This window comes from Anticarsia gemmatalis, chromosome 11 (genome assembly GCF_050436995.1).
Source record: "Anticarsia gemmatalis isolate Benzon Research Colony breed Stoneville strain chromosome 11, ilAntGemm2 primary, whole genome shotgun sequence".
In the NCBI taxonomy this organism is placed as follows: domain Eukaryota; kingdom Metazoa; phylum Arthropoda; class Insecta; order Lepidoptera; family Erebidae; genus Anticarsia; species Anticarsia gemmatalis.
This window is the reverse complement of record NC_134755.1, coordinates 13,366,315-13,387,700: the sequence shown is the minus strand read 5'-3', so window position 1 is coordinate 13,387,700 and position 21,386 is coordinate 13,366,315. Positions and strand designations below refer to the sequence as shown.

Here is a 21,386-nt window from a genome sequence, read left to right as displayed (position 1 = left end):
TCACTGTGTCGCACAGTTGGAAAACAATTGTCGTGTTAGAGCTGCTACTAACTCGACAATTGGTTTGAAACATCTAAATAAATATGTCTAATTCAAAGGTGATTGACTGACATAGTGATCTATCAACGCACAGCCCATACCACTGGTCGGATCGGCCTGAAATTTGGCATGCAGGTAGATGTTATGACGTAGGCATCCTATAACAAAGGATTTTAATCAATTTTACCCTCAAGAGGATAAAATAGGGAATGAAAGTTTGTATCATAATTCTGTCCTAAGTCGCGACTCGGACGACACGGACGAAGTCGCGGGAAAAAGCTATTGCCCGGTTTCTGAGTATATTTAGCGGTAGTTCTATTCAATAGCATTTTTATATGAGTTTTAACGCTATTGAAGAGATAAACTACCGCTAAATGTACCTTAGAAACTGGGGATCATTAAAGTAACATCTAATCCATTTCCATCGACTCCTTGACTCACTCCCAAAGAGGTCTATAATGACCTATTTCATAACTTGACCTCCCGTATAGTTATGGTGATAGTAGTAATAACTGCTTGTATGGCGGCCATAGTTCACCAGTGTATGGCGATGGTGTAACTCATGGGCCCTGGTTCATATGTGAGTTAAACATTTGACTGACATTAGTGTCGTTTATAGAGTGTCGCAATGTAATCGTGGCTACGAACTGCTAAGGATTATGTTTCATACATGTATGTGCTCTGGTTCTGTCTCGGCATGTCTTTGTCAAATTTCTTATTCTATACAAAGACTAGCCGACCCGGCAAACGTTGTTTTGCCATAAAAATTAAATAAAAAAACATTGTCCAGCGGACAAAATTGTGAATCTAAACCATTCTCAGATCCCCTTGAACACACACAAAAAATTTCATCAATATCGGTCCAGTCGTTTAAGAAAAGTTCAGTGACATACACACTTACAGAAGAATGATATATGTATATAAAGACGTTTCTGGTTAGGCTGTGTGTCCTTTGGTACATAGTACGAGAATTTTCCTTACAAAAAAAGATCGACAGTAAAACACGCTGTTTGCTTTACACGAATTTGCTAGATCGAGGTTTAGTGTTTTGATATTGCTGGTTCTAGTGTGTTTTCAATTCCCTTTCGAATCAAACGTTTAATCTATACTTATATTATAATCTATACTCATATTATAAAGCTGAAGAGTTTGTTTGTTTGTTTGAACGCGCTAATCTCAGGAATTACCGGTCCGATTTGAAAAATCCTTTCAGTGTTAGATAGTCCATTTATCGAGGAAGGCTAAAGGCTAATATATCTTCACGCTACGACCAATAGGAGCAGAGTACCAGTAAAAAATGTTTCTCTCTAATGTGACGCAAGCGAAGTTGCGCGGGTCAGCTAGTAACAGATATAATTAACAAGCTTACAGTTATAGACTGGTAGGATAATTTAATGAGTACCTTCCAGTAATATAATTTGCGACATGTTATTGAGAATTATCGATAGTGTTTACTTAAAAAAGGTTTAAAATAACAAAAAAAAGGTTCTCTTCTTTCACAGTATGTTATTTTAAATGAGTATTAAGTGGATAAGAAAGGAATACGGCACTTGGTAGGACATTCCATCGACATATTACAGGACAGCCAGCCGATACCTATGCTACCTGCCTACTTAATTTTGATCGTCATCACAGACGGACATGCAACACTTCTTGTCCATATAGAGTGTCGCCACACACCGATAATGTCCGGTCATTGACCTACATACATACATACATACACGAAGTAATGCCTCATCATGTGTGATAGGTTTATAATTAGGATCGCTCGTGACAACTGCACCACTAAACGATAGTGGAAGTATCAAGGTGAATTGTTATTGTTATTGATCTATTTGAACGATTCAATCGTGACTACTGATTTATATAAAATACGTCTGTACTAAGTCTGTAATTTTATCCCTTTAACGATTTTACACATAATGTTATCATGCAACGGGTCTTTAACGCGATTAAAAATGAAAGGTTAGGATAGTCAGCCCGTGACCACGGTCGATGCAATTCGATCAAAACGTTGGGTAAACAAATAAGGTTTCTCACCCTTCAATTTTAACCCGTTGATCCATTCTCGTGGGAATTTGAGTCCATTGATCGCGCAGCGTACATACAATTCGGTGATAAATTTTTATTCATATAGATTGTTATGTCCCAGGAATATGTGTAAAAATTTAACTTTTAAATACGATTATAAACTTGCTGGAAATTTGTCTTTGAGTGTTATAAATAGGTACTCATACCGAACTTTTTCATTTTTTTCCATAATTTCCCAATAAGATTATTTTATGTTGCGTACCGTAGTCGTGCCGGTCAGCCGGTACCCACTTAATAATTATTACAAAAAATATGTGTAGAACACGGTGCTACTGAAATATCACGGAGTAAACTTCCAGTTAATTAACTCTAAAATTACATCCCAGTTTTGCGTTCACAATGCACATAAAATACATTATTTCATAAACATTAGCGTACAAAGGTTCATTGTTACCAGCGCACCGCACGGCTTGTACAAAGTACTCGAGCACCTCGGCTACCACGGGCGGCTTGGGCTAAGCCCGCCGAGGCAAGCCGCTAATTGAAATCTAATCCTCAGACCCTCCCCTCCCCCTCCTCACAAGAGGGTGGTGCAGGTGGAGTGCTCTACTTATTGAAATTAAAATACTTTTATAGAAATAACTTTGAAACTTTTCTCGTTGAGATTGCGTTCAGCAGAAGTGCTCTGGGTTTAGATTTTGATTAGTTTGCTCTGGTTATAAGAGTCGATTTGAAAACTTTTCTGGATTAGAAAAAGTAATTCTTGAGTAGAAGAGAAATCTCTAAGACTATAATACGTTTTGTGTGATGATTATCTGTTAGATACTATGGGGAATAACTGCAATAGGGTACTTGACTACGTCGTACGACTTTGACGTCATTGTGACGTCACAAGCTCGTACTTCGTTAGGATCAAATGAGAGCTCAATAATTATTTTCAGTCCGTAGCATTTTTAATTTTTAACATAATTGATAAAAAACATTACTTGGCATAAGCATTCTGGATGAGCCTATTACGAGTACAATTTTAATCGTTTTCCATTAACCCAGACGACCTTCGTAGCGCAGTGGTCGATGCGCCACTACTATCGTGTCGGGTTCGATTATTATTTGTGCGATTCACAAAGAGTTGTTTCGGGTTTGGCTGTACTATGTGTCCGTTGCTTGTATGTCTGTAACCCCCCCCCGATACAAGAGTAATTTATAGAGCGGGAGTTGTTTTTTTTAAAGAAAAAAACACCCTTTTTCCTTTTTAATACTAGTTCCGGTTGATGTCCTAGTGAAATAAATTTCATGTCACGATAACTGGACAACTTAGCTTCGTGAATTTAGTTTAAATGATGTATACTAATAGTATCAAGTGAAGTTAGCTCGGCATTGTCTCTGGCTGAGAGGATTGTTTATTATTCAGATGTAATATTGTCAATTTACATAGTAAACTGCTCCACGATAATGAAACGTTATTACAATTTCAGCGATGTAGCTTTTTGGACTTTGGAACGAAGTAAATAGGGGTGAAACTCGAGTAGGTTTTATTAAAAAAATCAGAATCCCTTCATTTTTAAAATAAATAAAGAAATTAGTATTTCCTTTTTTGTTCAAGATTATAATAATAATACATTATTAGTATGGTAATCTGATTGATAAATATGTAAGTTGTTATTTCTATCCTTACTGTACACGCTTTTCATTGTATCTGAATCTATACTTAAACCAATATTTTATTGTATTCTGAAGTAAAGGTCTAGACGTCATTGAATAACACCTAATTATTTTTTTCTCAAAAGTATATACATATATGCAAGACCTCTATAGTACGAGCCAAAGTGGTATAAAAAATAGATAGATACAGTTAGTATTTGTTATAGCTACGCAAATTATTACAAACATTTAAAACTTGTTTCTAAAATTTATATACGCAAGTTCTCACAACATTATCTCAACGAACTAATCCCGTAACATCACATATTACAATATGAGCGGCGACTACTGCAATTTCACCCCCTATTACCCCCCCTACAGGGTGGAACTACCCCCCACTCATATTGAAAGCGTCGGCTTACACCTGCATTGGAATTGAAATTTTAAACCTTCACGTCGCCGGACTTTCAATAAATTGCTTCTTTTGTTTTGTACATTTACATTTCTCTAGTCAAATTGAATTGGACCGACTGTTTAGAAATTGAAACAGTTTTATATGTGTGTTGTCAAAGTAACTACTTTCTTTGACTACTACTAATACTACCTCTTATTAAAAAGTTAGGTTTCGACTTATTTCGATCTTTTTATTTGTATCTTCTAAACTGATATTATGCTTCTTTTTATGCTTTGCAAATTTCTGAAGATCTTTCTTAGATCTAGAATAATATAATCATCGAAAGAGCTACAGTTTCATGTTTCAAGTCTGCTTTACTCCATCCATGTCTCGGTGTCAATAAAGACTGACTTCTACACTATTTGTAGCTACAAACCCGTATTTATTCGTCCCTAAAGATGTGCAACACGATGCATCGATAGTGGATGTATAATCGTTGGTAAATATTTGATAGATGGGTGAGTAGTCGAGTACGTGAGCGACGTGAGTCGTCGTCGTGATCGCACCGATACAACCACGCTCCCACTGTAATTACCCACTGCCTTTACACACAAAATATATGCAAATTTTGAACATATATTTGGATACTACGAAGATGTCATGAAAATATTTTTGAGATTCCGACCCGGCAGCAGACGTTATGAAAAATTAGTAGCAGAACATTTTTTATTTATTCAATAAATAAAATTACAGCACTCGCACCAACACTAACTAAAATTGCTCTTGTGTGAAAACAAACTTTCTTAGCTTTCGTGCTAAATAGCATACGACGGGTACATTACACAAAATACAACCAAACCGGATAAATTATTTAAAGGAAATGAACCCTATATGGGGACCACCTAAACGATCTGGACAAAAAAATACTGCTTTGGGGAATATTTCTAAATATTTAGTTTTACATAGTAATGTAAGTACTGTTAGAGCAACTGACGCAACATTGCCCAGCGAGGGTTCATTACTTCATGCCATCATATCGCACGACTTGATGCGTTTTACATAAATCATTGTGATTGCTCCCTAATTGATCACTCTGATTGATCTTCATCTTTCTGTGTTTTGATTTAATCTGTCGCAAAATATCGATGTCAAAATCAATCAAAATTTGTTATTTATGGATTCAGATCAATTTATAGACACTTAACATATTATATTCAAGTACAAAGTTATTGAGAATGTATCAATAACAAAACGCAATAATAGATATTATTTTCTTTTTACTGGACACGAGTAATCAAAGTTCTACGCTGCAAATGCGTTTGATGAAGTACTTCGCATCTCTTCATGGCCTGATAATAATGTTTAATACACATAAATAAATAATAAGAAAAATCTTGGTAACACACCAAACTTTTTTTGTACAGGTTTCAAGTGCTCAATAAGACTTAGCCCCGGTTTCTGAGGTTCATTAAGCGGTAGTTTATCTATTCAATAGCGTTTAAACTCGGATAAAAAAAAGGCTATTTAATTGATAAACTACCGCTAAATGTACTCAGAAACCGGGTACTCAGTAAGTGATCGAATTCTCTCCAACCGTCAAATTGAATACAAAACCTAAAACACATCTTCTTCCACAGGTCAATGTGCTCAGACCTGGTATACGTGATCTTATTCCCTCAACTGCTGATGGTGGTTCACTTCAAGAAGCACTGCAACACGTACGGCTCTCTGGCGGCATACATCGTGGCCATGCTGGTGCGCCTGTCCGGCGGGGAGAAGCTGCTGGGGCTGCCGGCGCTGATCCACTACCCTGGCTGGGACCCCGAGACCGAGGTGCAGCTGTTCCCCTTCAGGACGATGGCGATGGTCATGAGTCTGTTCACGCTGGCCTTCATCTCGTGGCTGTCTGTGTAAGTACAACTTTGGATTACTTTATGGTGATGGATGGTGAGTGTGATATTACGGAGGTTTGATGAGGTTTCTCGGGTGTATAATATTGTTAATGGACTACGTGTTGTGAGTGTATGGCACAATATTTGGAGTGGAATGTATTATTTTTACTGAAGCAGAATAAGCGCAAAAAAATGATCATTGATCAGGTACGTATATGTAATTATTTACATTATACGATCACGTCTCCTTTCCTCTCAAACTTCTGTTGGTTACATACATTGTTAGTTTGATATCAACAAACTAAAAGTATATTATCGAACAAGGAATACCAGGTTCACATTATTAATCTTAAGAAAAAACAAATCATATATGTATTTGATGTTGAGGTAGAATTAAATAACAATTTTTTTCAAGCTTACAAACATTATTTTAGGGTGTTGATTCACTAACGTACGGTTAATTTTCTCACTCTTTAAAAGTCAAATCCTCTATCTCGAAGGCTGACCTCCACAACAGCAAGTAACTTATAACTGATTCACTTAATTACGTGTTATTTAAATAATTACAATATTCCACATGATTATACAATTAACATTAGATCAATCATCATTTGAACAGTAAACAGTTGAAGTAAATATCGCCCACACGAAGGGCAATATGTGCGTGTTTGTATTTATATAAGTAATTCAAGTGAACTTAACGATGTAGTCATTTTCTACTGCCTACGCATTCTACGCATTACAGTCATGTTTCGAAATAGTTGTATGAATTCGTTTCTGAGATAATTATTTTAAGTACTGTATTCGTAATATTAATGGCGTGATTTTATTACTGTGCGTAATATTACAGTAAACAGCTCTCAGCAACTTACTTGTTGCTTTGAAAGTCATGTTTTGTCAATAATTTATTGGCAAAAGCTTAAAGAGATTTGTAAATAAGGGTCGACAAAGGAGATTACTAGATTACGGTCTTTATTTTGATGACAAATAACTAAAATGTTTAGAAGCACTGGTTCCACAGTAATGACTGATTTATTGAACATTGAATTCACAAAAGGATTCTTGACCAAATTGTAAAGTTGAATTGCGACGAAATTATTGTTAATTTCGGCACAAAAATTTGATTCAGTTCAGTTCAAATTTAATTATAAGTGTTATTATATTAGTTTGGAGTACTAAAATGACTTTTCAACAATTTGAGCTACGATAACTTTTCAATAACTAGCTACAAAATGATACGTAATAACACTTTAAACTTGAAGTAAAAATATGTTTCAGTTTAGTCTTCTAAGCATTTTGATTAAACTCTACATGAATGTTGGCTTAGGTAAACACTACTTTGGCTTGGAACTTTAATTTACATTTCAAAGTTACCAGAACTTCATCTAAAATGTACCACTTCAATGATTAAAACCCTATTTGCCGTCCAACTGCTTAAATACACACTGACCCTAACGAGAGTGAGCGGCAAACTTTATAGAAACGAGCGAGGTTCAAGGAGGTCCCAATACTTTGACAAAAGACCTTTCAAGAGTGCTTTAGTAAACTTACTAGTTATAGTTTGAGAGACTTTATCTATTTTAAGATAACTACGCAGTCTTTAAGCCATGTCGTTTCAAAGCCATAATATCAACGATCTTTCGGACGGCTTGAACGACTTTGGCACTAGGTTGAACCACTAACCATACGATAAAATAGAAAAATGAGTGACAATTAAAATTTTCGCGTTTCGTGATTATTCCTTGTATTATGGGTTAAGGCGATAAAACATCCGTAATGCCATACTGTACTAAGTTTACTTTCATACATACTTATACATAGAATCAGGTCTTCTTCCCATAGGGGAAGGCAGAGACCAGATAACACCATTTAGTACGATCCTCAGAATCTATATTTTTCCTTTCTTGATTCTTCTTTTTACTTCTCTAATAGCTGAATTATTTGTCAGCAATTTAAAATTCTTGAAATTTTTATTAATATGTATAGTGCATACGTATAATGTTATTACACGGAGTAAAGGATTAGGTACCATAAAATATAAGAAAGCAGAACACGCTGCTAGCATAAGTTGGTACTACAAAATTAATTACTTACGAGTTTATCCACAACTTATAATTAGATATTAGAGTACGTTCACTAGAACTTTTGTAACATGGTCTAAGTTTTGTTACCGGCTCTACTCTGACGTGGCTATAACTACAGAGTTTGTTAAGTTTGTTTTTTTATAAAGTGCAACTTGACGTAACACAAGCATGGAAGCAAAATAAGAAAATAATTTCGTTATCGCTTTCCTTAATTCTGTCTATACCGGGAATAATAATGCCTTATTATGTTAGTGATACGATTTTCATTTGTTTTGCTTTTACATAAACTACTTACATACTTTTTTTTTATTAGCCGTACTTATAGTACAAGTTATCATAGCATCGCTCAAATTACAGTGGCAGTAGGTGCACTTAGATTTTAACCCTCTGATTTAGAGTAAACTTTTCTTTCTTTGACCTCCTCTATGACCTGAATATACAAAGATATGGGAAAGTTTTCAGGCAAAAGACTTCCAGGGAAAGTAATTCTAACAACTGTATACATCATATTTGTTACAAAAACATAACATTAGAATACATATCAGGACACAAAAACAACGCGGCTACAAAAATATTCATCAACAAAATACTCGTGAACGTTATAAATAATTACTACACATAATCCTGAAAGTTCACGTCACACAACACAACACAATATAACACACACACAATATGCGTAATATGCGTAATCTGTAAAGGTCAGCCGGAGGTCAGTCGCTCAGTATTAAGTATTCAGAGAGAGGCTTGCGAGAGGCTCCTACAATATTCAACAACACACGCACTCTTGCTCCTGTCGTATTTACTTTCTTACTGACGTACGTTAACGAAACGAATACGAAACTAATTAGTTGGAATATAATCTATACTGTGATTTTATTATGTCAGCCTAGCATTCTTTCAAACTATGTTCGAGTTGGCTTTCAGTCACGTCACGTCAGCTGAATACCAAGGATTTACATGAAGCGACTGCTTATCTGCCCTCCAAAACCTAATCAGGTTATAGCATGATACCCATCGGCAACACTGGTTGTCAGACTTTCAAGCTTCTGACTACTGTTAACGACCGTCAAAGATCTTTTAAGACGACAGCCGGGACCCACAATTAAACGTACCTTCCGAAACACGGAGGAACTCGATATGTATAAGATGGTCACTCATTCACAGAAAAACCTCGGCAAGCGTTGCTTAACTTCAGAGATTGATCCGTGCGGCTGATGTCAACTAAGCCACGAGCTGTGATTTTACAAATGCGAAAGTTTTTAATACATTTACTTTTTGTTTGACCACCAATCAAAGCTTTTTAGCACGTTAAGTGGTCGGAAATATCTGTATAAGTGACCGCAGGAAATGGTTAGTTCCTTATGCAATAACATATTTAAACAGACATTTACAATCCATTATTTAGTGATGAGTATATTAGCTACTGAGCACTTTCATTCACAAACATTACATCACGACTGTTAAGTTATAAAAGTGACATTTTATCTGTGGTTGTTAGTTTTCATTTATAGTTTTGTCTCGTAACATATTACGTGAGTAAATGAGACAATATGACGGATAAGTAAACGCAAATAACTAAATTTTAAGGCCCTTTAACGCAAACCAGCGGAGGCGCGGCGAAGATACTGAGAATAAATAAATCAATTTAAATTAAATCTTAACTCCTATGTATGTATATGTTGGGTTTTAGGCCATCAATGAAATTGCGAAATGTAGTGCTTACTGTAAAATATTTTTTTTTGTCGTATCATTTTTGAGTTTTGATTCAAAGTGTCACCGTCAATGAATTACTGGATAGTGGTTATCATTTAAACGAATATTAGTTGTCATGTCCCCTTACTCAATTCTCCTTGGAGGCATGAGACTCTTGCTCAGCAGTGGGGCAGTAGTGGCACAGTACAATAATATAGTGGGTTAATAAAAAATACATGTCAATTTGTTAACTGAGATACACACATGCTGGTCTGACTGTCCTTTGTGTATGCGTATGATTTAATGTCTTCTACCACACATTCTTAAGAGGAAGTTTTTTTTTTTTTTTTTTTTTTTTTTTTTTTTTTTTTTTCAGTGGTGAAAGTATTCTATTTCTAAAATTATATTTAATACATTTTATTTACAAAAACTAAACTAAACTAGAAATAATTTAAAAAAACAAAATATTTGCATACTTACAATTATACAATATATTTACAATATAAAATATGGATACAAAAGGAGTGCGTCACGCGTCGTAGAATTTCTCCTCACCATCGTCGACTGGTAACGTACCCAGAATGCTGGCAGCATTGCCACGTTGGATGGCAATGCTAATTCTTTGACCAAAGTAAAGGCCAGCACCCTGGTCACGCGTAGCATCGACGAGACGCTTCGCAATCTCTCGGTAGAGACTACGAGCACTCGGGCCCCACGGTCCCAAGGTTTCAACCCCAAACGGCACAAATACGTAATTACCAATAATGTTACTATACTTGCGCCGCTTGAGGTTTTCTGCTGATGCGGCAGCAGCGCCCGCAACGCCCACCGTACCTGGAATATGGGAAGGCGCCAAGGTGTCGACACAGGTTGCATCCCAAACCAAGGGCCTGCCCATACTCCAAGGCAACAACGACATACCGTCCGGCCTCTTCCCATCGTCGCGCGCCAGCCCATTGGGTTCTAATAGAGCTGGAACACCCGCGGTGGCAAGAGACCGGCGAATTATGTCGTTTAGGTGGGCGTGACGCGGGAAACGACCCGCACTCTTATTACATGATAGACCATGGTGCCCGAGCTCGCCGACAGCTTCCCCGCAGTGACAACGATGCGGAGAAACACACGAGGCTCCTAAACGAAGACATGTGGCGATGCGGAACGTGGTATCATCGAGCATGGTACCTACGTTAAATGAAGGGAGAGCCTGAAGCCAAAGCCCCGATTCCCATTCTCCCACAGCCAGAAGGCGAGCACGCTCAGCAGAAGTGGAAGATGTTAATAAAATATTTTCCTTAATCAAACTGCTGAGCGGCGCGTCCCACTGTCTCTGAGAGAACAAGTTTCGAGGTAAATCCGTGTTTGGAGCGGCCATTTTCCAGGCGTTCATGGCATCGGCCTTACACGACACTTCAGAATTAACCAGTGTAGGAGCTAAAATTTTCCTGGTCAATTCTTCCGTGCCGTGGACCGAGGACAGGAACGCAGGCAAACCAACATCTGAAATTTTGCGGACGCCGAGGCCTCCTAAACGAATAGGCAAGGAAGCCTGAAGCCATGCACGGTCGTCCAAGGCCACATTGAGAATTTTGGTGAGTGTATTTCTAATGATATCATCAATTTTGAGAAGTGGAACCGAGATTTTCCAAAAAGGCGAAGCTCTAAGGGCATGTGTAAATTTTGGGACGAAAAGACAAAACCGAATGATAGTAAATGCAGAATGAATATTAATTTTGATGAGGCGTTCCGAAATTTCATTAAAATTTTGAATTTTTTCCTCTATGAAAGGTTCAAAACCATCTTCTAAAATAGGGGACCCAAGGAGGCGAAGAGAGTTTTGTTGCATAATTTTCAAATTAGGAGCCAAAGTAGTGAATTTAGAAAAAGCCAAAGATTTGTCTGGTAAGTTATTAAAAAAAATTTCGCATTTATTTGAATTAAGTTCTAAACCAATTCGTTTGAATTCATTTTTTAGGAAAGCCAAATCATTAAAAACGGTATCTACATCGCCCCCAAGGGTACCATCATCCAAATACCAAACGTTAAATTTTGAATTTAGACGCCGAATAATGGGGTTAATAGCCAAGCTAAAAATGACCGGTCCAAGAGGGTCACCCTATTGACAGCCTACTGAAGACTCCAAAAGATTATCCTTAAAGAGTAATTTAGAAGGGTGCCGATAACATTGCCAAAGAAATTTAAATAATTTAGGTGTTTCTAATTTTGCCTGTGTCAACGGAGTGTCCCGATTCACAGAATTGAAGGCATTCTTTAGGTCAACCTTTAGGATGACCTCACCTTCACTGCAGCGAAGGTACGTCCTCAGCGCGTGTATGGCAGCCTCACAGCCCCCTTTTGATCCGAAACCGAGTTGAAGGGGCTGGAATTTTGAAGCCAAATGTTCTTTATAAAATTTACAACCAATTTTTGCTGCCATACGCCGATAGGTACACCCGACGGCGATGGGGCGAATGCCGAAGAGGAAGTTATCAAAAAATACTGACGTAAATACAGGAACTTTTCTTAAATAACAAAAGTAAATGCTTGTAAATATTGATGTATTTAAAACGTTTTTGTCAGTCGAGTCTGACGAAGGTAAATGTCAAAAGAATCAATCTTGTGAGATTGATTCTTTCACAGAAAGACATTTAATCTCGAGCGATTGTTCAAGAAATTACATTTATTTATCTTTATCCTATTGTGGAGATCCAATCACTTAAATAAACATCACTTATTTATTTATTTTTCTACGGCTTTGTACACAATGTGGCTTTTAAACGATTGAATCTCTAGTGCTACTGACAATATTCTTACCTTTTCTGAAGACAAGAGTGAGTGGGCTCTCAAGATTATTTCATTTTTCATTTTGTAAAGTACAACTCTGGTGCTAAGAATAAGTGTAGCGACACACCAACAGTAACATCTGCGCTGAACGTTCGGCGGCGAAAGAGTCGGCTTTACATTGAACGTGACGTAATTTCGGCTGATGAGTGACTTACCCTCAGTTTAAACACATATAAAAAACGCTATTGAATAGATAAACTACCGCTAAATGTACCTCAGAAATCGGGGGTTAAAGACACAGCGAGCGTGTTAAACGGAACGTAAGGCACTGAAGATTACGCAGGTGTGTCGTTACATTTACCTATTGACCTTTGGTGAATTAAAATACACTAAGTGCTTTTTAACATAAAAACAAACATTTCTAAGTTTAAAGACTGAAGCTACAACTCGATGTACAATGTGGACTAACTAAGCCTTTCTTTTGAATATCAATAATAAAGAAGACAAGACAAAACTGCAGTGTTCATAATAATATTGTCTTAGCTCAGTTAACGTCAAAAGCTTGTTCTTAGAATACAAGTACCGTCGTACACAATGATAAGACAAAAGAATATTCACTCTTTGAACCGCTTCCGACGGAACTCTTATAAAATGGAGAAAATATAGAAATATCTTCATATATTATCTTGCTGTAACATATTCTTTGTCTTTGAAATATCTTTTTAATACTTATAATATGATAGAATACGGAAAATAATGCGAACACGCATTTTAACTTGGAATGCCTGACGTTTCGGCGCAGGTTTCAATGAGTAATGTTTACGTAATTTCGCGTACTGTTTTTAAACCTTAAAATAAACCTACTTTTTTATCCAAATTATTTCATCGTATCTTGGAGGTTGCCTATTACTGAGAGTTGATACGGGTCCACCGTTAAGAAAAAAATAACTGTTATCACTATATCTGATCACTACAGTCCCTAAGACGGTACTAGAGAATCGAGAATTTAAAATTTACTATGTCCATAGCTAACCGATTGTCGATAGTCGATAGCAATAGAGAATCGCCCCGGAAGTGTCAGTATTTGATATACCTTATATTTGTCATTGTATAAACATTCACGGTAGAGCAGAAATTCCGAGCTATTTTTCACGAGAAGTTTCCTGACAGCAATTAAGTTTGACATTTCAATTAAGTGAAGGAACTATAAAATCGATTACTAGTTTTTAGGTCACACGTGTATTGTAGAATATATTTATGCACTAGTCTGTGCTTTTAGCGACGATCACGAGGTTTTGAGTGCGATCGATCGATGTTCTCGTACATTTTTACAGGGTCGTCTCATAATAGATGGGAACATTTTGGGAGGCGATACTGCTCATGAATCTGATCACGCTTCCGAAATTATTTTTTTTAACACTTTACTTTTTCCGTGTTTCGGCTAGCACGTTGAATTGTGGGTCCCGGCTGTTATTTTCGAAATTCTTTGACAGTCGTTAACACGTTAGTTAGAATCTTGAAAGCCTGACAACCAGTCTTACCGACGAGTGTCGTGATATAATCCAGGTAACTGGGTTGTGGGGTCAGATAGGCAGTCGCTCCATGTAAAATACTATTATCCAGCTGCATCCGGTGAGACTGGAAGTTGACTCCAACATAGTTTGGAACAAAGGCTAAGCTAATATACCACTTTTCTTTTGCATTTCGGTACCAAAAGAGTGTCACGAAGTTCGTGTGTTCATTCTGTATCATCAAGCTTAGCCCCTGTTACATGGAATCGGATTAAAAGCCGTGTTAAAAATGTTTGTCTTTGACCTTCAAACCGCAGACAGACCTACAGACAGTATATAACCGAATAGAATGAATTAATATATTTGTTAAAATCCCGCGTGTTACGTCATATAAATCAAATCGATTTTCCGAGGAGCTGCGGTGAAGGCCTCGCAATCACGCTAATGATCGCTATGATCGGTTGATGAGATCGTGGAACACACACACACACACACACACACACACGGTATAATGAGTGGAAAGTGATTGTGGATCACGACCAATCCTTGCGGGAACAGGGCTGTCTACCATTCTGTAGCGATTCTCTACCACTATTGACCATCGACAACCGACTAGCTCACGGTCGATGTAATTCGATTAGAATGTCGCGTAGTAATTAAGGTATTAATAAGTATTTACTTTAAAAATATTCACCACGGTTAAGATCCGTTACGTATCTCAGTATTAGGTATATGTACAAGCCGCGATAGTTTAAAAATGTTGAAACGCTATTAAAATTGTATAAAATTCTGATCAGCGCCTCTAGCCGGTGTAGTAAGAACAATTTTTGGAGAACAATTTAAATGTAAAACTCTCGATACTCGATAATACCGACTGTAGAGAATCGCGATGCTGAGTTAATAATGTAGAGGGAGATCTGGATTTAAGAAGGAGCTGTCTAAAATTTGGAGATTCGATAAAGTAGCCAGGGATTTGAGAAGACGGCTGACGTTAATTTCAATTTGAGACTGTCTGGACTTGCATCTGTAGCGGTCATAGCTTTGTATCACTTTATTATTGAAAGTCTTAGAAATCTAAAAATGCCATGATCTTGTAAAGCTTTTAAGAACACTTTGTTTCTTGTTTTTTTATATCGTATTTTAAATAGTAATTTAATCTGTTTAAATATTTACATTTATTTATTTTTATATTTCGTTATATTTATTTTTTATTTTTTTATCTTGATATTGTGAAAGACAAAATGATATTTGTTTGTAGGTATATAATAATTTATACTAAAGGGATAAATAAACATGGTTTTGCTACCTGCGGCTCTAACAATATTAAGAGTAAAAGATAATCTGCATCACAGAGCAGCCCTCGCCTAAACGTTTGAGAGTAACGAATGATAATAATATACATTATTGTTTAAATATTTGGTGCAACACATAAACGGTGTGTTACAGCTTGTTACAACTCAAACACTTTCATATTACTACATCTAAATAATACCTATTATTCTACATTAGCATCATGGCACGAACTAGGTCAATGACCGATAAGTTGAACGACGATTTACGGCGCGTACTTTTATTATTTTCTTTTTTTTAGGACATTTCCTGTACTAGAAATTGCTCTTGTGTCGCGAGGACTTTTACAACAAACAACGGACACAAAGTTTAACCAGACCCGAAATATCTCTTTGTGGATCGCATAAATAATTGTCTCAAGTGGGAATCGAATCCACTACCTCCAAACGCAATGGTAGCGGTGTAGCGTCCACCTTAATAACTGGGCCACAAAGGCCGTCAAAGTTGCATTAATTTTATGTTTTTCATGTTTGGCATTAGGCTCGCCCCCTATTACATGGGACTAACATTGTTAACGGCGAAAAGTGAGTGTGTTTCATACACTTTTGACTAAACCTTTGGATATTACAGGCGTGATATAAAAATTCCAAGTTGGAGGGTTATAATAATTGGTTGTACACGGTACAGTACATACATGGTAAATTGATTTCAAGTTGTTAAATAATAATCTGATACACAATCGTGATGATAGATAATGACCAATCCATCACTGGTAAAATAAATAACATTTTAATTACTTACGCTTCGAGTATGAGCAGTATCGATTAATTACGCCTTGTAACACGTTATTGAAGTTTATAAATAAATTTAACCTTAGACAAATAAAAAATCGGAGTTTTTAATCGTTATTATTTAATTGTTTATAGCTTTCGAGTTTGGTTCCTGAGTTATAAAAAGGGCTTTTTACATTTAATTACAAATTTTAATGTTTGTAAATCCCATTTATCAAAATCTGTTCAGTAGTTTTGGAGTAATAAACATCCAAACTTTCGTTAATAGGTACTATAGTTTCCAATTATAATATTAACTAGCCTTCTGCCCACGACTTCGTCCATCTGAAAAGATTACCTGGGGTAAAAATATGTTATGTGTTAATCGAGGTTTCAAGCTATTAGTTTACCAAATTTCATAATAATCCGTCTTGTAGTTTTTTCTTTCGCATTTATACCTAACTAGCTGACCCGCGCAACTTCGCTTGCGTCACCTAAGAGAATGGGTCAAAATTTTCCCCGTTTTTGTAACATTTTTTGTTGCTACTCCGCTCCTAATGACCGTAGCGTGATGTTATATAGCCTATAGCCTTCCTCGATAAATGGGCTATCTAACACTGAAAGAATTTTTCAAATCGGACCAGTAGTTCCTGAGATTAGCGCGTTCAAACAAACAAACAAACAAACAAACAAACAAACTCTTCAGCTTTATAATATTAGTATAGATATTAACTAGCTGACCCGCGCAACTTCGCTTGCGTCACATACGAGAGAATGGGTCAAAATTTTCCCCGTTTTTGTAACATTTTTCACTGGTACTCTCTTCCTATTGGTAGTAGCGTGATGATATATAGTCTATAACCTTCCTCGAGAAATGGACTATCTAACGCTGAAATAATTTTTCAAATTGGACCAATAGTTCCTGAGATTAGCGCGTTCAAACAAACAAACAAACAATCAAACAAACAAACAACATGCCCGTGACCGTACTAATAACATTTATATCTTATTAAGTACTAAGTCTATTTAAACAATAATTAAACATCTACGTTCCATATTATTTTGCTGAAACTTAATGCCCCGTGATTTAAAGGTATAATTACTTTTATAGGGTCACTTAAGTCTTTATGTAAATGAGTGCTTGACTCAGTAGGACCTTTCCTAATATTAATTATTATACTCTCTCCGAGTTAAACGTACTTGAATATTAATGTACTTGGCTAATTAGCTATCATCTACAGTTCGTTACTTATAATATTATTCATTGTTATCATGAAATATGAATCTTTTATCTGAAAAAGACGCATAGAATTTAGATACTCTACGAAACTTGATTCTACTGAAACCTTTTATTTTAGCCATAAAATATTTATTGTCCTACGTATATAGAAATTTCCAGAATTTTACTAAAAGCTTTCGTTTTATGCGAAGTATTTTAATCTATAATTCAGGTTCATGCAATACAAGGTTTATGTTTTTTATTGTTTTTAAGACAACTCCCACTCTAAGAATTGCTCTTGTGTCGCGGGGACTTTTACAAACGTACAACAATGGACAAAAAGTACAACCAGACTCGAAGCAACAATTTTTGATACCAAATATAATTGTTTCGTGTGGAAATCGAACCTAAATCACTACGCCACGGAGGCAGTCAAGTTACATTTATACAAAGATCGATTTCAATTAACGACCTGTTTGTCACCAGGTTCCTGTTCAACAACGGCTACCTGAGCCCCGAGTCTGACTACTTCAACTGCGTCGTGAACATCCCTGAAGACATCCGCCGCGTGGACGAGCCCTCAGAGGCAGGTGAACAGATGTCAGTCCTCGGAGGAGTGCCCGGCAGGCTGTACGGCGCAGCCTCCACCCTCGTAGGCCCCGACGAGTCCTCAGGAAGAATCAACCCGGCACTCGAACCCGATGACGATGACCTCGATGACCCCAACGATGGACCAACCCCCCTCTTCGGCAACAGCAGCGCCCCCCCACCGGTCCAGCCCTTCGGCAAGCAAACGGCTTTCTGAGACGATAAGTACTCTTATTAGTTTACTTATGACATCGTAAGCGCTTCGCCATTAGGTAAAACTATTGACCACGGGGATCTAAATACGGATTATATTTTCCGAAAATTTTACTATTAGACTGGGTTTATAGTCCCGCTTACTACGTGCCTAGTCCACGCCGGGCTGATGACCTGCGCGACTCGTGAGCGTCTCTATCGACCCAGCCTCACTTATTTTTCATTGGAATGTTTTTGATCGTACATCGAAGTATGGAACAGTAAACTTCAGTATTTTTCGAATCGATAGAATGTTATGCTCAAGGTCGAAACGAAACATATCATAATCATCAATCTTCCTACAAACAATTTTATATGTAACATACTCGTACTTATATATTTATTATAACTGTAGAAGGATCTCTTCGAATGACGACGTAAGCGCAAACTGACAATGTGAACATATCATGTACTGTACGTAGATATAATAATGCATTCAAGCAATAGATGTATGTTTAGTCGATGTATAAATGATTAAGCTGTTATTATTTTGTAGTGAGACATATTATAATAAATTAACTACGAAACGTAACTCATACATATCAAAATGTGAATTAATTGTTAGATATATTATTATATATTGTTTATATCGATGACGATTCCTTATTTAAGTCAATTATCGTAGAGAGAGGAGCACACAGACGTGCTTGTTGCTCGTAGAACACTCGGTGTATATGTGTGCGTACTGTGCGTGTGGTAGAAGCAGGCACCGGCGCTCGGACCTCACCTGTTATACCTTACCGAGTCTATGTACCACTATATAAGTATATCATGACCACATAGCGCTTATAAAGCATCACACATGTTATATACACTAAATATAAATTATATTAAACGTGGTCACTACCATAGTTTAGTTGTTCAACATTATTTACATATTATATCCGCACAAAATTGTTACTATGTGTTTCAAATATATGTCTAGTTAGTACAATTTAGTGGCTGTAATGGTTTTATAAGCTTTATTCAAAACTTAGCGGAAATTGTCTACTTTAAATAGATATATTTTGTATCGTTTAGAGTTGTGATTTGTACGCTTGAAGTCAAGTGAACCCAGATAAAATATTATATAAAAATAGTATAAATTATCAATTAGGACAGGAGTGTACTATCAATGCGATGTTAACAACTAAAACTGGCCTAAAATCAGTTGAATATATAAAATTCTAACATTTTAACCAGAGAATATTATTAAACTCTTCACGTTGATGTATATTGATGGATAATACGTGTTATGAATATTTCAAGAGCTTTCTGAAGGCGTACATCGCTGATAGTAATAATAATCGGTCTTTTTGAAATTATAAATGTATTGATGTTGACTCTCGTGTTCCCCGGCCCCTCTCCGGTGTCTCAATGTCTTTAAATGGTACGTGTTTCTGTGCATAGTCGACGCTTCTCGACGTTATATATCTAAATATATTAAAGTGTATCTTGCAAGTAGAACTATCTGTACCGCAATTCTCGACTACTAACGACTACCGACAACTATCGAAAAATGTTGTATGACATTTGATCAGCGCCTCTAGCGGGCGATGTAGAAACTATTTTGACAGTACGTTTTAAATGTCAAACTTTTGATCGATGGTTTCAGTTGTAGAGAATCGTGCTACTGCACATTTTGGCAACGTAAGTCTCTTCCTTTATAAAGTTATATATATATTATTATATACCTACAAAACGCATTATAATGCCTTAGGTATTTTGAGAAGTAAATTACTGTAGGTCCAAGCTATATATCTATTTATAACATTATAACAAGCTTACGAATTGTTTTTTGATAATGGAGTTTATATCTAAAACTAAAGTATATAGAGAATTGGATATATTTATTGTATATGTTGCGAAGATATAATATAATGTGATATCCACCTGCCTAACCTTGCTAAGACTACGAACTCGGTACATATCATCCTTGTGACTTAAATAATATACATATTATAGTGTTTAGTGTGAAATGGTACATATCAATAAATGTAAGAGTAGATCATAGGTATCGTTGTTGTTCTTCGGCGCCGCTTCCTGATAGAACGTCTTATATATATAACATACATATTATATACAAAGATATCTATAAATTATAGTATTATATATATTATTATTTTATAGTGTATTAAAAATGTTTCAGAGGTATTTACATTGTATTAATTTTGACAGTTACTTTTGTACAACTTTTTAGATATATTATCAAATTATAATAATGATATTTCAAAGTGTTAGGTTTGCCGTCCTGTTGCAGTTAACGATAGTTTAAATTATAATATATTTATATTACTATGTTTTTAGAAAATTCTATAAATAAATATACTATTTATTGTATTTAAAATATTACCTAATCTTCAATCACAAAATATTAAAACTAGGTGTTGTTGAAATGAGAAATAAAATATTATATGTATTTAAAATCAAACTATTTAGTTATACCTTTTTATTATTTTCCTTTATAAATATATCACAGTCTCTTTCAGACCTAAATAACTATGATATATATTTTGTTATTTTTCGCTGTTATACATTTTAAAGTTACCGTTATTTTAGTCTCTATTTAATAAATATTGTTTTATAGTGTGATTATGTAAAGCTACATTACATAATATATTATGATGTAAATAGCGCTTTATTCAGGCAGCGGTCGCCCCACTGTTAGCTAGTAGATATATACCTACTATTGACTTATTCCTAGTTCTTGTTGAATATTTTGAAAAAGAAAATGTGTAAAAAAATGTGTAACGTTGTGAATTCCGCGGTCGCTCTGTGCGACATCAAAATAAAAACATCTAGTATGTTGAATGCTTGTTTTTTATCTATCCATCGAATAACCCCACTTTTACCCACTATTAAGTACATTCCTTCCCCTCAGTTCGCCATTTTTGACGAACCTACGCTTGTCTCATCCTGTACAGTCCTACAAATTTCTTATTCTTCTTATTTTAAAAAGACAATTTCCTTACTAAGAATTGTTCTTGTGTCGCGGGGACTTTTAAAAATATAACAACGGACACAAAGTACAACTACACCCGAGGCAGTTATTTGTGGATCGCTTGAATAATGATTCCATGTGGGATTCGAACCCACAACCTGCCGACGCAATGGTAGCGGCGAGGTGACCTAAACCACTGCGCAACGGAATCAGTCAAGTCAAGTCAGTTTGAAGATGCCATCCGACCATCTAGTTAGAAGTCTTTCTTGGTACGTTTGCCCG

At 36.1% G+C, this 21,386-nt stretch overlaps 1 protein-coding gene across 1 annotated transcript in view; it reads left to right on the top strand.

The window, feature by feature from the left end:
• Positions 1 to 20,974, top strand: part of ChT (choline transporter) — a 46,967-nt gene extending 25,993 nt beyond the window's left edge. The window contains exons 10-11 of the mRNA XM_076120144.1: positions 5,743 to 6,015; positions 17,831 to 20,974. Of these exons, the coding sequence (XP_075976259.1) occupies positions 5,743 to 6,015; positions 17,831 to 18,149 (592 nt within the window). The 3' untranslated portion in view covers positions 18,150 to 20,974. The remainder of the gene's footprint in view (positions 1 to 5,742; positions 6,016 to 17,830) is intronic.
• The last annotated feature ends 412 nt before the right edge of the window (positions 20,975 to 21,386 follow it).